The sequence below is a fragment of the Bombyx mori genome, chromosome 1 (genome assembly GCF_030269925.1).
Source record: "Bombyx mori chromosome 1, ASM3026992v2".
NCBI lineage: Eukaryota > Metazoa > Arthropoda > Insecta > Lepidoptera > Bombycidae > Bombyx > Bombyx mori.
In genome coordinates, this window is record NC_085107.1 from 14,074,801 (window position 1) to 14,090,102 (window position 15,302).

Genomic DNA, 15,302 nt, shown 5'->3' on the forward strand with positions numbered 1-15,302 from the left:
TTTATGTCTCTGTTATTTCAGGCATAGTATGGTTCCGCTGGAGAGGTTGGGACTACACCTTGAAGAGAGCGTCCATGATGATCAAGCCCAAAGGCCTGCAGCCTAACACGTGAAGCACGCTGTTGAATTCAGTATTTTCTAGGATTTTCGCGAACTGTAGGCATTATCAAAAACAGTTTTACGTTTTAACTTTTTATATCTACAAACATGATGCACAGCAGATACGTAAAGCATAAAAATATTATTGTTTATATTATTATACTTACGAAGCTGCTAGTACAATAACAGTAATATCTTCAGATGCCGGGCGTTCAGTAGATGTGTTTACTCATCTGCTATATACGATGCCCGTGGATCTGAATATAACTCTAATCTCGTGTCTATTTCATTCATTTTTTTTTTAAGTTTCAATTGCTGAAATATATTCCGTTTTCGCTACCGATGTCCACAGACTATACATAGCCAGACGCGAGATTAAAACTGAAGTATTTTTAATGACCGCGCCGATAACGTTTAAATTCAACCGGTCATTTCGAATTACCTGGATTCGAATATAATCCTGCAGCTTACTTTAATATAATAAAATTGTGTATGTTAGTAATTACAAGAAAATGACATTAAACTGTTATTATAATATTGAAAATGCTTAAATTTTATACATTTTTTTATTACTAAGAATCCGTGTAATAAAACTGGCGTTGCCATCGCAACCCCACAAACATTTAGTATCCATCACTGTAAATATATTTCTTCACTAATCATTCTATTCGCTATACTTTTATCTTCGTATTCGATATTTGTAAATAACGAGACGCTAGAATATTCTATCAACGTGCCACATCAAAACGCAAATTTCATTAATTTATTATTCATTAAAACTTCGAAACATGATTGTATTTCGTTAATTAGGTTTATAATTTAGATTATAAGTTAAAAAATTGTATTAAGATGTAAATAATAAACTTCACGAGCGATATCAGCTCAAAATGAAAAGACATTTTGTATCGATTAGAAATTGGTGTGAAGGGAATGCTACCATTTAATATGTTGTACATGACACGAGAAGAACAAACAATTCGATATAAATGCTAGTTTAGAGTACATATGTAAGATTATAATTTAGTGTATCTCTACTACTTCAAGCAAAGTACATTGATATTTTGTAAAACATTTACACTTTCCTACAAATATTTATTAACACAAACACATCAAATGTACAAGTTTTAAATATTTATTAAACGTATTTTTATATATATAAATATACATTTTCGTTATTTATTTGTATTATAATTTAGATAATGTAATTTGACGGTTATATTAAACAGCTTTTATTTATATTTTTTCAAGCACTCTCCAATAATATTTTGCTGTTACTCGATCTTTTTTTTTCATTATGTTTCCTGATGTGTCTGTGTTCAGTAAGCTACACAAATATTGATAAGATATTAAATCTACATAATAAATAAATGTATTGTTTTATTTTAATGTCAATTACAAATTAAAATAGTGAATTATTCTCAAAATATTTAAATTCATTGTCACAATTATTTAAATCCTCATTAAATTTTAATATTATTATTTTTCAACACGATCACAAATACACAAATTTACAAATCATCAGATTTTTCGAAATCATTATACTCTTTCAAATCTACGTCAAGGGAATCGGTCGAGTCTTGCGGTTGGAGCATCAAATCATCTTGCACGCTTTCGAGTAATTGCTGCGCGCGCTCTGAAACCTCAACGTCCTGCATTTCCACTAAGTTTTCAACTTCGGGTTGTAAGTCTGGATTTTCAGTGTACACAGATTCTAAGTCGGGTAAAGTTAAATCTAAATCGTCAGTGAACGGAAGCACGCGTGGCGACGCTGGTCGCGACACGCGTCGCGGGCTCCGGGTGGGTGGTTCCACCTTCGGCCCGCGGGAATGCTCGTGTTATACTTTCATTTTCTTGTGACTCCGCTTGGTAGCGCGCTCCTTGGCCTTCTCCAGCAGGGGCATCAGCTTCTTCTCCTTAGCCAGTATTTGAAGCAAATTAATGATGAACGGCATGTAATTGTGACGCCTGCGTACCAACTCCTGTTTGTACTTTGCCATCTTTATTTCCTCATAATCAATCAACATTCTCAGTCTCGCTATTTCTGTATCGAGAGCATCGGTTTCCATACCCAGCAACTGTGTTTCATTAAGAAGTGTATCAAGCTGACGTTGATATATCATTTTACGATCTGATACGAGGGCCATCAAGTTGAAGTGAATTTCTCCTTCGGTGTATCTATGAACAAATAATTTTTTTTAGTGTCTAAAGTACACAAAACTACTCACTAAGCACACTAACGTACTCAATGCAGTAAGCTATTTGCAACTTACACATTAATCCTTCTCATTATAATTGGACGGACAACATCGAGCCAATCTTGTTCCGGAGCAACTGCACCATGATCAATCGGACCTTCTTGTAGCCCATCCAGTTCGTAAAGACGGCCATCAATTGGCATATATCCTATGAAATGATAGGCGTCTTCATCCTGTAAAACAAAATTTATTGATCAGTAGGTAGTAGATTAATGTATAAGTATATTTTGAAACTAATATAAATTACAGCTCCATTAAATAAATTAAATAAATTGTAATACTTTTTAAATTACTACGGTTTCTCAAAAATTGTTTCAAAGTGAAGACTAATTACTTTTACTGGTGGTAGGACCTCTTGTGAGTCCGCACGAGTGGGTACCAACCACCCTGCTATTTCTGCCGTGAAGTAGTAATGCGTTTCGGTTTGAAGGGTAGGGCAGCCGTTGTAACTATACTTGAGACCTTAGAACTTATATATCTCAAGGTGGGTGGCGCATTTGCATCGTGGATGTCTATGGGCTCCACCATAACCACTTAACACCAGGTGGGCTGTGAACTCGTCCACCCATCTAAGCAATAAAAAAATAAAATAAAAAAAAATTGTAAAAAATTACGTATAATATTGTTTTATAGTAATTAACATACTTTGGCAGGCATTTTAGGATCTACTTCAAAGAGAGGCTGTTGAGCCATTGAGTTGTGTGCGCTGCGTATAGTCTGTGAGTTGCTTAACGAGAGACCTCTCATGCGCGAGTCGAATGTCATGCTGAATTCTTTCAGTTTGGTCAATTCAGGACCAAGTTCCAAATCTGGGTGTTTGCAATTTAACAGGAGACTGATTACAGCTTGAGTTGCGCAGGCATTATTGATAACCTAAACCAAGAAAAAATGTTTTAGCATATAAATAAAATTATTTCTTTGAACTGCAATAACTACAAGATTTTTTTTGCAAAATAACAGTAATAATTATGCACGAAGTCAGGCATTACAAGATGGATTCTGTTATTAACCCTGGGATTTTATATAGAAATATTAGTTGCAGATCATTCAGTCTTATTATATATTAGAGAATCTCAGTGGTGTAGATTGGGAGAGACCTATGTCCAGCAGTGGACGACTGTGGGCTGTTGATGATGATGATGATGATGATGATGAAGATTGAAATAGGCAGAATCATGGTAACATTGAATCCCTACTTAATGTTACCACTGTTTCTGAATCCCTAAATCCCCATTCAAAATAAACCCAATTATTTGTATTTAAGATATACATTAGAGATAGAGGAAGTTAAATAAGGAAAAAGCTATGATAGTGAAGAGGCAGCTCTAACTTGATTGGTGCACACTGACATATTCTCATGATAAGTCATACTATTATTATTTATGACCTTCTTTATCTATTTCTAAATTTAGCTATCTTTCAAATAAATAAAAACGTACCTGTTTGGCAAAAAATATTTTGTCTAAGCGATCATCTGATACAATAGGCCCAGCGGGTTCTTCATAATTAACATACTTGAACAGGAAAATGAGACCATGCACTGGTCTGGAAAAAAAATAGTAATACTGTGAAGCATTATTGTATAATTAATGAAAACAGTGTAATAAATTTCAAAATTATTTATTTATTTTTTATTTAATATATTTGTACACACAGCTGTTAGAAAAAACACGACAGTAAGGATACAGAGTACAAGGGCAATTAATAAATGAAAAAAATAAATGTTATCCAAAGCGTGCCTCAATCTATTCTCAAAATTTTTGTAAAAATTAGCATAACAAAACATACACATAAATCTCTGCAAGACCTTTCTAATAATTGTTTGTGAATAGCTATTTTTTTTTTATAAAATATAGTATGATAAAATTTTTGGAGTGAAATTGACTTAAGCTTTTGTATTCAATAATCTCCCTGTTGCAAATCACTTGTACTGTAATAATTTATAAAATATACCAAGTGAATAATCATAGTCTATCTTAACAACAGGTTAAGATTCTTCTTCTATGAGGTATTAGGTATGTCAGCCCTTTTTTTTCTTTTTTTCTTGCCTCCCTTAGCTGATACCCTGAGAGGCTATATCGGCGTCGCCTTAACTAGTAGGTGAGCTCACGGGGCTCAAACCTGATGACGTTGCTAACACGAACCCTAGCAAGAGCCGTGCTTCGCAGAATCTACCACCGGATCAGAAACGCGATTCATGTAACAGATGGGTGACGACATTTAGGTTGTTGATGTCTATGGGTTGCAGTAACCACTCACCCATCCACCCATCTAAATGATATACAACATACAGTTTCAGTTTGTTCACCAACTACTCATAACAATGAATAAACAAAAATTATAGTACATACTAACTAAAATAAGCACCATTAATGAACTTTTTTTTTTTAAATTAATATCTAATGTTCTTGTTTTAGGAATCTGCTGTTTTGAGTTGGCATAGTCCATAGCTGTCGCAGTGAAACAACAAGCCAGCCTATGTTCAAAATTAAAATCTTTGATGTTGAATGTTTTACCTATCTTTAAAGTCAAAGTGTCATTTTTTTATCATAAGAATGTATAAGAACGTAAAGATGTATAGTTATTACAATATGTAAACTGTGAATAATCAAAATTATAAAAATACCTCAAATTTTCAAACATGCTGTCTTCAATAGTCCACAGTTCCTCAACTTGTACACCTTTGGCACCTAAGTCAAAAATTTAATAACAAAACAAATGAAAAACTGTATTTAATACTTCCATTTTATTCTTTTGAGTTTTATTGAAAATTCAAATTGAGCTCACCAAATTTGTGAATTAGCTGAGTGAAAACTCCAGGATCACTCTCTAGGAGACACCAATCCCCGGCAGAATCCATCTTTGGAGCTTTAGCCTTAGGTCTGATGAAAAAAATGTAGGACTTCATGCACTCTATCTCACAACAAGTATATTAAACAAGTAATTATTGAAAGAGGACCTAAAATATGCTAAAGTCCTCTGACAAAAACCGTGCATTTTAATAATTTAGGGAAAAATAAGCACAATTGTCCACTAATTTAATTTGCCTCAGAATTGGTAGCAAACATTAGTTTTTATCACCTAGGAATCATGGCTTGGATTAGAAAGGCTTTTTCTAAAATATCTTATTCTACTACTCAATAGTTTGGTATATAGTGTATATAAACAGAGGACTATTTTTAGTTTAAACAATATTAATCTTATTAGACTCAATATGAACATGTACATTTTACTAAATTAAGAGAGACTAAGATGCTAGAGATTATTGATTTTATTCTGGGGACAAAGTGATTGTTTTTCAGTGAAGGTAATCCCAGGAAGATAATAATTTGTGACTTACGCTGCACTGACACTGTAGGGTTTTTGGAAACAAAAGTTATCCATGATGCCGTTATTATTCGCAACAATTAAACAAGCACTATTTCCGAGCGTCCATTACCTACGCGCGCATCGAAGATTTGGCCAGAAAATCAATACTTTTCAGACAGGCAACATACATGGATAAGGTGTGTATACAAACTGCACAGTCTATCATTTTCGAAAATAGATAAGATACAGAATTTTTAAAACATTATTAAGCTCTCATATTTATTCTAATTTTTCCAAAAGCCTACTTCTCACACCTTATCTTCTACATAAGTTAAAGAATATAGCGTATGATGAGGAATACGAATTCTCATTTAGTTACTGTATTACATATGAGTAGTTAATGGCTATGGTAAATAGTTATGAGTATGCTAAAATTAATTTCCTAGCAATAGAATTCAATTTGCAAAACCTTTTTTCGTTGCGACAGTTCTACAACAACTGAAAAAAAAACAATTCACAAACAAGCAAAAATTCAGTTATTTAAGTAATAAATTAGTGAAAAGTATTTTTTAATAAACATTTATTTACACACCGTATATAAAAGAAACAAGGTGAATGACTGAGAACTGAGAATGAGATGAAGAGATGATACAGCACAACACAATAGTTCAAACGAATTTTGAACAGAGTGCCAATCGTGACAAATTTGTGAGTATCACACGAAATAAGTAAACATAGGTAATAGGTAATTACCTGAGGCTACTCTGTGACAATTGTTTCCGTTATTCAACTTTTGACTTTTTGATGGGAGCGCGAGGAGTGAAGTTGTGTGATTTGTTTCATTTTGTCTATTTGGTGTTTCTTCAGGTTTAAATGCGTAATAACGGTGGTTTATTAACTTTTTAATGTAAAAGGGCACAAATGTGAGAAAATGAAACAAAGCCGCTGGACGTAACTTTTCAGGATCCTCCAAAAAGTTCACTGAAAAAATCTCAGTAAATGATCACCATTTTACTGAGATTATATTTCATCCCATATCATCTATCACATTTCATTTAATTTTCCCAGTTGATTAATGTCTCAAATATAAGAATATAAATTAAAATAAGATATGACTTAAAGGTCTTAGTTACCAGGTCAAAAATCTCATAGAATAAAAATTTCTCAACTTTACTTCCATGATGTACCTATTTAATTATTTTATGAAATAAACTATATTATTTGCAGGTGAATGAAGTTAGCCCCTCAAAAAAATTTTTTTTTCCTATTTTATACTTATTTTCTATTAATTCGTTTGTTCATCATTTGTTCATGATTGTTCACTGTTAATAATTGTTTGTTCTGCATTTATTTATTTAAAAAATATATTTAAAAATATACCCACAAGTTAGCCCCTCTAATGCAATTTTTAATATTTTTTCATCTTTAATGACTCGTAAATATTCATTTTCGATTGTTCTTATATAAAACACGTTTGTTCTCTTTCGAAATTACTCGTTTTTTGTTTAATTTACTATTTTTATTAGTTGAATAAATGTATGCAAAATATGTGTACTGCGCATGCGTCAACTATAATGCCTAAACTTTCTACGCGATTTTAATCGTGAAAAAAAAAACAAATATAAATCCTGAAGGAGCAATTAATTGGTATACAGTTTAATTAAAAAAAATTAAAAAATAAATAAATGAAATAATGTGCATTGGCGTTAAGTTAGACCAAATACATTTTTTCCATTCTCTTACCTATTGTATTATAATGTTATTTTACTAATGTTAGGAATATAATTTCGACTGTGTAAAAAAGTTATTATAATGTATACCTATATTATCTCTTGAAAGATAAATCATGAACATATTTACTTATTTGTTTATATTACCTATGTGAACTCCCTATCTTTTTTATACCTTCATAACGATAAGTAGGAGGATGGAAAAAATGTATTTGGTCTAACTTAACGCCAATGCACATTATTTCATTTATTAATTTTTTTAATTAAACTGTATACCAATTAATTGCTCCTTCAGGATTAATATTTGTTTTTTTTTTCACGATTAAAATCGCGTAGAAAGTTTAGGCATTATAGTTGACGCATGCGCAGTACACATATTTTGCATACATTTATTCAACTAATAAAAATAGTAAATTAAACAAAAAACGAGTAATTTCGAAAGAGAACAAACGTGTTTTATATAAGAACAATCGAAAATGAATATTTACGAATCATTAAGAACGAAAAAATATTAAAAAATGCATTAGAGGGGCTAACTTGTAGGTATATTTTTAAATATATTTTTTAAATAAATAAATGCAGAACAAACAATTATTAACAGTGAACAATCATGAACAAATGATGAACAAACGAATTAATAGAAAATAAGTAGAAAATAGGAAAGAAATTTTTTTTTGAGGGGCTAACTTCAGTCACCCATTATTTGCTTTTATGTTACAAATTATTAGTTTCAGTGGCATATTATTATATGGTATAAAAGTATGTGCGGCGATCTGAGATGAATTTATTTGATTTTTTCCTGGTGTTTTATTGGTACTTTTCCAATTACAGAGCATAATGCGGCTCAGGCTCAATAAATTTGGCCTCCATTTTCTTAGTTTTCGGATTTTTTTTTAATTTTTAATTATTTGTTCGTTGTTTGTTCCTTGATGTTCGAATGTAAAAACTGTTTGTTCGTCTTTTATTTATTTATAATTAATTAAACAAATGATCACCCTTAAGTTTCCCCCCTTACTATATATCTTTATTTTTATCGCTTTGATTAAATAATTTTGATCAATTATCGTTTGTTCGTCAACTATTGGTGATTGTTCGATCATAAAAACACTTCAATTCCCAATTATTCATTATTTTATATCTAACTAGCTGGCCCCGCAGACTTCGTAGTGCCTCAATCGATAAATAAAAGACCTAAACTTTTGTATCAAATAAACTTAAAACAAACAAAAGGAATCCGTCCGACGCGGAACACATCAAAGGAAAAAAAATTGTGTTGTTTTTATTTAATTCCGAGTATTTTCATATTTATTCACCTTCTAAACCTTCTCTGGACTTCCACAAATAATTCAAGACCAAAATTAGCCAAATCCGTCCAGCCGTTCTCGAGTTTTAGTGAGACTAACGAACAGCAATTCATTTTTATATATAGAGATAAGCAAACCATCACCTGACGCCTACATTGCGCATGCGCCGGTTTTGTCAGTCAGCTGGCAATGGCCGTATTTATTATACTGAAGTTTGAAACTTTAGGAAATGAAACGTCAACAAAAAATTTGTGCCACTGTGACGTCATCGGGCCACAAAACATGGCGGTTTTAGTGCTGCCCAGAAGATTTTAATGTTAGTAGGTTTTATCGATAAACGTTCTTGGCTCATTTTATTTTAAATATTGTTGAGTATGAATTATTTGTAGAATTTATACTTTAATAGGAAGTAAGTATATTGTTATGTGCAAAGATGATGTGATTTAGATATTATGTGAATTCTAAGACGAGTCCGTGCTTCAAATTTGCCAAGTAAACGATATGACTGATGAAGTTGTCGCTTGCCGCAAAACATAAAGATATGGCGTAGTACAGTGCCATCTGCCCATTTCTAGCATTGAATCAATTGAATCACTTCAATCACTTGAATTCAAATTTTAAACTTATCAAGGGACCGCGTGATAAAAAAAAACACCTACAGAACATTTATTCATTAATTACAAACGTCATTCCTCGTGACTTCCTCTCTAAAATCACTTAATTATTAAATATTTAACGAATTTACAATAGTGTTTTACTCACTGCGGAATAAAACTATTTTATTTAAATAGTTCCGAAGAGATTTTGTCGGTAGCCTTTTTCCCGAAAAATCTAAACAGGATGTCTAAATATGTTTTGATGACATATTTTAAAGAGGTATTTATGATTAGTGTCATGATTAATAGATTTCGACCGAAAAATGGATTTTTCGGATGAGGGCTCCATAATGAATTTAAATATATATAGATAAATATATATAAATATATATAAATATATATATATAGTTTTGGGGCATCGACTTTCTTGAGATCCTATAAAATATGTTATAATTATTATTTTGTCTGTTTTAAGCATGATAAAATATGAAATTTTATATAAGCAATCATATTAAATCGATATCAAAGTCAATAAATAATTTACAACCCAAAACAGACGGCCGAACTGACGTGACAATGACATTTGCTTGCGCTAAACATGGCGGATTTTCGGCCTCATTAGACATTTACGTATAGTCATGTTTCATTTTATGTACGCACTGAAATACTGTTATATTGTTTTCCTGCGAGTTAAAGTGCTGAGTAAGAACGAGATAGATATATGTTTATGTGTGTGCCTTCAAAATGGGTGCAATTCATACAAGCAATTGTACGTATAGAACAATATGTCGTGTCCCTACTATATAGGTCTATGATTTACTAGCGTTTTGTTAACAAGTGCGTTTAAACTGTCTAATTATTTCGTAGATCCAAAAAATATTGAAAACTTCAACAATACTTCAACAAAAAAAATGTCACTGAAGACGGCCAATTAGTCGTTAAAGTACGATTAGCGCGGTTTTAATAAATTCAGTTATTTTTAATGATATTGAATATTAACAAGCACAAAGAAATTTCAGTGATTTCTAATTATTTTAAGAATATTTTAGGAGTACAACTTTCGTGTTAAAATGATACTATTTATTACCATGCAATAGGAGATAGTTAGATACTTGTATTTTATAATAAAATTAATAATTCCTAAATTTATTACGTAGTTCAAAAAATTTAAATGTAATGCACACAAAATCTGTTTTTGTTAAAATGATAATTATTTATAAGTTCAAGAAATATATTGCAGGGACATTTAGTAGAAATTTATTTAATATGGAAGAAGAAACTTAGTATATTTAAGCTCTATAAACAGGATTTTAATTAAATATATATATATATATATATTTACGTCTATATTAGGTAGGTATTCGGTAGGCAGCGGCTTGGCTCTACCCCTGGCATTGCTGAAGTCCATGGGCGACGGTAACCACTCACCATCAGGTGGGCCGTATGATCGTCTGCCTACGAGGGCAATAAAAACAAAATATAAACTTGATTATTAATATCGAGAAGTATCTTGATTGATCTAAATTACAAGGCTTCATTTTTTTAATTTAACTGTTTTTATGATCGATCAATCACCAATATTCGACGAACAAACGATAATTGATCAAAATTAGTTAATCAAAGCGATAAAAATAAAGATATCTAGTAAGGGGGGGGGGGGGTAACTTAAGGATGATAATTTGTTTAATTAATTATAAATAAATAAAAGACGAACAAACGACGAACAAATAATTAAAAATTAAAAAAATCCGAAAATCATAAAAGGGGGCCAAATTCACTGAGCCTGTGACTCAGTGGCACACAATGCCGAATTATGCTGAAGCTTAGTGAAGCAGAGTGCGCTAAGTACAGTATTGAAAAAAATATATTCATGGAGCTAGCAACCTCATTAATATATAAATAATGTGGTAAACAATAGTATATAATTGGTTGAAAACTATTTACGGTTATTTTAATAATTTGGACTTTGATTATTTCATCAACATTTTTTTACGTTTTGAGTAATTTTTTTAAATGAGGTCTAAGAAAATTATATACTTTTTAATTAAAACATCTTATCCAGATGATAGTGATGACGATGGTTTATCGAGTGCTCGGAGTTTAAATCAATCAATTATTTCATTATCAACGACGAGCTCACGGCCCCCTATGGTATTAAGTGTAACAAAGTTAATACCTACTTTATGATATGAGTTCTAAGTCTCAGTTTTAGTGTATAACCGACTGTTCATGACAGACACATAAGAGACATCTCGTGCTCAAAAAAGGAGCTGAGGCTGTTCCGTAAGTCACTGTATTCAGTTGAAATATTTTTATTGGCTGAGTAGATTTATCCCTCCAGAGAATCAATTGCAGATGGCGCTCGATTTGTCGGTACATTTTTTCTATGTCCCCTGTGACAACAAATGCATTATAACGAAAACGTAACAAGATCGAAAACAAATCGTCCTGCACTACCGGCCCTACAAGCTGTATGTCATTGAATGACCTACCACTCGTGGTTTTACATGAGCCATCAAACACAACGCGCATAGGTGTATTTTCGCTTTAATCACGTGTCACGGGGTGATGAGGTAAATAATACCCAAAAGGAGGACTCCCTATTGGTGGTAAATGGCCCAAGCGTTCATACTCATGAATAAAAGCTTTATATTTTTCTTTCAAATTCGGAAACCTGTCGAGTTTTTCTCAAAACTAAAAAATCTATATTTAGCAGTATTGAAAGAATCAACCAACCTAATAGTGATAATCTGATGACCATGAACGATCTCCCAGAATACATCTGCACCTAACAACATATGAATATCAGAGGGATTAAAAAAGCTCGGATCAGCCAACTCAATGTTCGCAGGTAAGTTCAACGTAGACGTGTCTATTTCGACGTTAGGTAATCTATTTGTTATATGTGGTATGACCAGACAAGATACCATCATGTGAAAAGAATTGACCCGTGATTGCAATTTTAAGTTACAAACTTGTGATGCAGCACAGACTGTGTTATTAATTCCCAATACTTTCATAGGATTTTGATGAGAAATAGGTAAGTTAATCTTTCTTTGTAGTTCTTCCGTGACGAAAGACGCCTGGCTTCCGTTGTCGAGAAGCGCTTTCACGAGGTAAGTTATATTACTGTTCGGATCAACTATTTTCACCTGAGCGGTACAAAGCAACACTTGACCAGGCATCATCTCAGACAGCGACACCTGTTCATTGGCACTACTGCCTTGAGAAGAAGAAGATGGGTTAGGTATGTGTTGACTTTACCATTCTCTTGCAATTGTTTATGTATTAACTAGTTATGTTTCGAATTACATATCTGGCAGCCTTTCCTGAAGCAACGAGAGGGAGGATGACCAGATTTAAGACAATTAGAACACAATTTATGCTTATTAACTAGGTTCAGCCTTGCATCTACATTAATATTTTGAAATTTATCACAATCTTAAAGAAAATGATTTATTGAACAAATAACACACGATTTCGACGATAAATTTGTAGCAACAAAAGACTTATTATATTTTGGTTCTCTACTTTGAAAGTATTATTATTTATTATTATTTATTTATTTTCTATTTGTAAGTAGCTTAATTATTATATAATATTTTGATAAAATCTTTTTATATATTTATTTAACAGAGATTATGATAACAAAATTGTAATCTCTGAAGACTGGTAAAGTTTAGATATATGTACATTTTGTAAATATAAAATCTTTGAACGTGTTTATCTTATCTTTGGTTGTTCAGTTTTGCAAAAGTGTACAGTTTCCAAAACATCAGCACGATTACGTAAAAATTCACAAAAAGATTCAAGAGAAAGCGGCTTAGTCAAAGAATTCCTGTGCTCCTCCCATTTGCGACTTGTGGCGCCATCTAGTTTTGTTGTCATCATAAAAATGATTAAAGTGTCCCAGAAGGAAGTAGGTTCCTTTAGTGTACCTAGAGCTCGCAAGTGTTTTGTGAAATAATCAATCATATAACGCAGTGACTGATGGGATTCCCTAGCAATAGGTTGAAACGAAAAATGCCCTTAAATGATTGTTAACAAGAAGTCTTGTATTGTTATATCTTTGGCAAAGTAGGTCCCATGCTACATCATAATTTTCCGACGAAAACTCAATTGATTTTATCACTACTGCGGCACTACCTTCCAACACGAACCGTAAATAATGAAATTTATTAATTTTCGGAATTGACTCATTTTCGTTTACCATAGAACGAAAAGTATCTCGAAATTCCAGCCACTTAAAATAATTACCGTCAAAACTAGACCCATTGTTACGACTATTATCATTCAGTTTTTGAGCATCCACACAGTTCTCAATAATATTCTGCGCTTGTACGATTAAGGAACAAAAATTATTTTCCATTATTTCCCTTTCTTGTTCTACATTATCCTCACTCAATAATTCAATTTTTTATTGACTTTCATCAAAAAAGGTCAGTAAGTTTTGAAATCTTTCCAGTTTAAATTGAAGCTCATTAAGCTGAACTTTAGGTATAGCTTTAGAATCAATTGCTTCTATAATTTTCATATACTTTTGAAAGGCAGTTACTCTTCCCCTAATCGTACCGCGTTCCTGAATTAATGATTTCAATTCCGCCATAATTTAAAGTTGCAACTAAATGGGCGAATAATAAATCAAAACAATTACCAGAAACGAAGTTAATAAACGTTAAATTAAGAAACCAAACCATAAAGGCCGCTGTAAGTGTCCTACAGCGGCAGCCAAGTCGCTTAGTCCAGTCCGTCACTGATCCCGTCTTAGCTCTCTTTGTTCCACTTCGATTGGGGTTTCCTTGGCGGCTCGGATAGCTGGAATAGTCGGCAAAAAACTAATAAAATAATCGTGTGTACAACCACTTGTCATAAGCCCTATATCTTATATACATAAATCACACTGTAACGACAAGTAGTGCAAAACAGTCATTGAATAACTAGCCGTACCCTTTTCCAACAATTAGTATACGAAATAGTATTTTACAAACTTTTTTTACGGTTAATGACTGATATTGCGAAGATTCATTACCCGGTAGCAATCAGCAAAGCATCGAAAAAGCTTACGAAAATTATGCAAAAATGTATCATTAAAATAGCAAATTAATAGATTAAATTAATAGTAAATAAAATTTAATGCGTATTGATTACGATCGCATATTGCGTCGACAAGCAATAATAATGTGGGTATATTTGATTTACGCAAGCAAGCGTTCTGCGACAAAATAAGGTAAAATTCCCTTAATTAATGAAAATATAATTGAAAATTGGCTACTTCCTTTAACGAGCTCAATGCAGCATTATATATGACAATCCACCAGCTGTGCAATCGTCAGGTATGAGCGATCCAACAACCAACATTATTGGGCTATTTTTCTTTTCGCCTCACGTCACATCACGTCCGATCCGTCCGGTCAGAAAGTTTCGTCTTCAATTCACAATCACGTCGAGGTCACCATTTTCTGGACATGACGATGATGAAGAAGAAACCACGCATGACAGTTAATTGAAATCGTTTTATTTAATTACTTGTAAAATACATTGTATTATCAAATGTTGACGCGTGTCAGGCTGCTGGTTGACGAATTCAAATCTCAAGCCGCAGGCGCATCATCCTCCCTCTGCCTTCCCCCGTCCCCTCTCTCGCCCGGAACGTAGTGAACACCGACCAATCAAAGACTTTTTCTTCTTTCTTGGTTAACTTATTTTCTTTTTTTTTTTTATTACTTACTACCTACCTACTGTTTCATTAAAAATATAGCACCTTTCACGTGGACATGACTTATTTAATATACTCTGTGGTGGTAGAAGGAATATTGTTAGTTTCCGTTATTACGTGTCATTTTATGAATTGTTTTACTGAGAATGTTACATAGATGTATTTGTGATTTTTCCAAAGACATGTCTTGTAATTATCCCAGATTATTTACTTATATTACTTATTGGCTTTACCTAAACTCGATTTTTTCCGAACGCCATATTCTACTATTTCTTTCAAACTTACTTATTACA

At 32.4% G+C, this 15,302-nt stretch overlaps 2 protein-coding genes across 7 annotated transcripts in view; one reads left to right on the forward strand and one right to left on the reverse strand.

The window, feature by feature from the left end:
- LOC101742858 (angiopoietin-related protein 2) overlaps positions 1-1,467 on the forward strand; it is a 90,602-nt gene extending 89,135 nt beyond the window's left edge. The window contains exon 8 of the mRNA XM_004933073.4: positions 22-1,467. Within this exon, the coding sequence (XP_004933130.1) occupies positions 22-113 (92 nt within the window). The 3' untranslated portion in view covers positions 114-1,467. The remainder of the gene's footprint in view (positions 1-21) is intronic.
- On the reverse strand, positions 652-14,888 carry LOC101742611 (ubiquitin carboxyl-terminal hydrolase isozyme L5). Of its 6 annotated transcripts, XM_062669886.1 has the most exons (9): positions 6,256-6,285; positions 6,133-6,161; positions 5,695-5,882; positions 5,142-5,236; positions 4,981-5,044; positions 3,794-3,899; positions 3,000-3,227; positions 2,370-2,527; positions 652-2,274 (listed from the first exon to the last, which is right to left on the reverse strand). In XM_062669886.1, the coding sequence occupies exons 3-9, from the start codon at positions 5,736-5,738 to the stop codon at positions 1,935-1,937; spliced, it is 1,035 nt and encodes a 344-aa protein (XP_062525870.1). In that variant the 5' UTR covers positions 5,739-5,882; positions 6,133-6,161; positions 6,256-6,285; the 3' UTR covers positions 652-1,934. The 6 variants fall into 6 exon arrangements, with proteins under 6 accessions (XP_062525870.1, XP_037866618.1, XP_062525883.1 ...); XM_038010690.2 differs by lacking the exon at positions 6,133-6,161 and having other exon boundaries at positions 6,256-6,776; XM_062669899.1 differs by lacking the exon at positions 5,695-5,882.
- Positions 14,889-15,302: the final 414 nt, after the last annotated feature.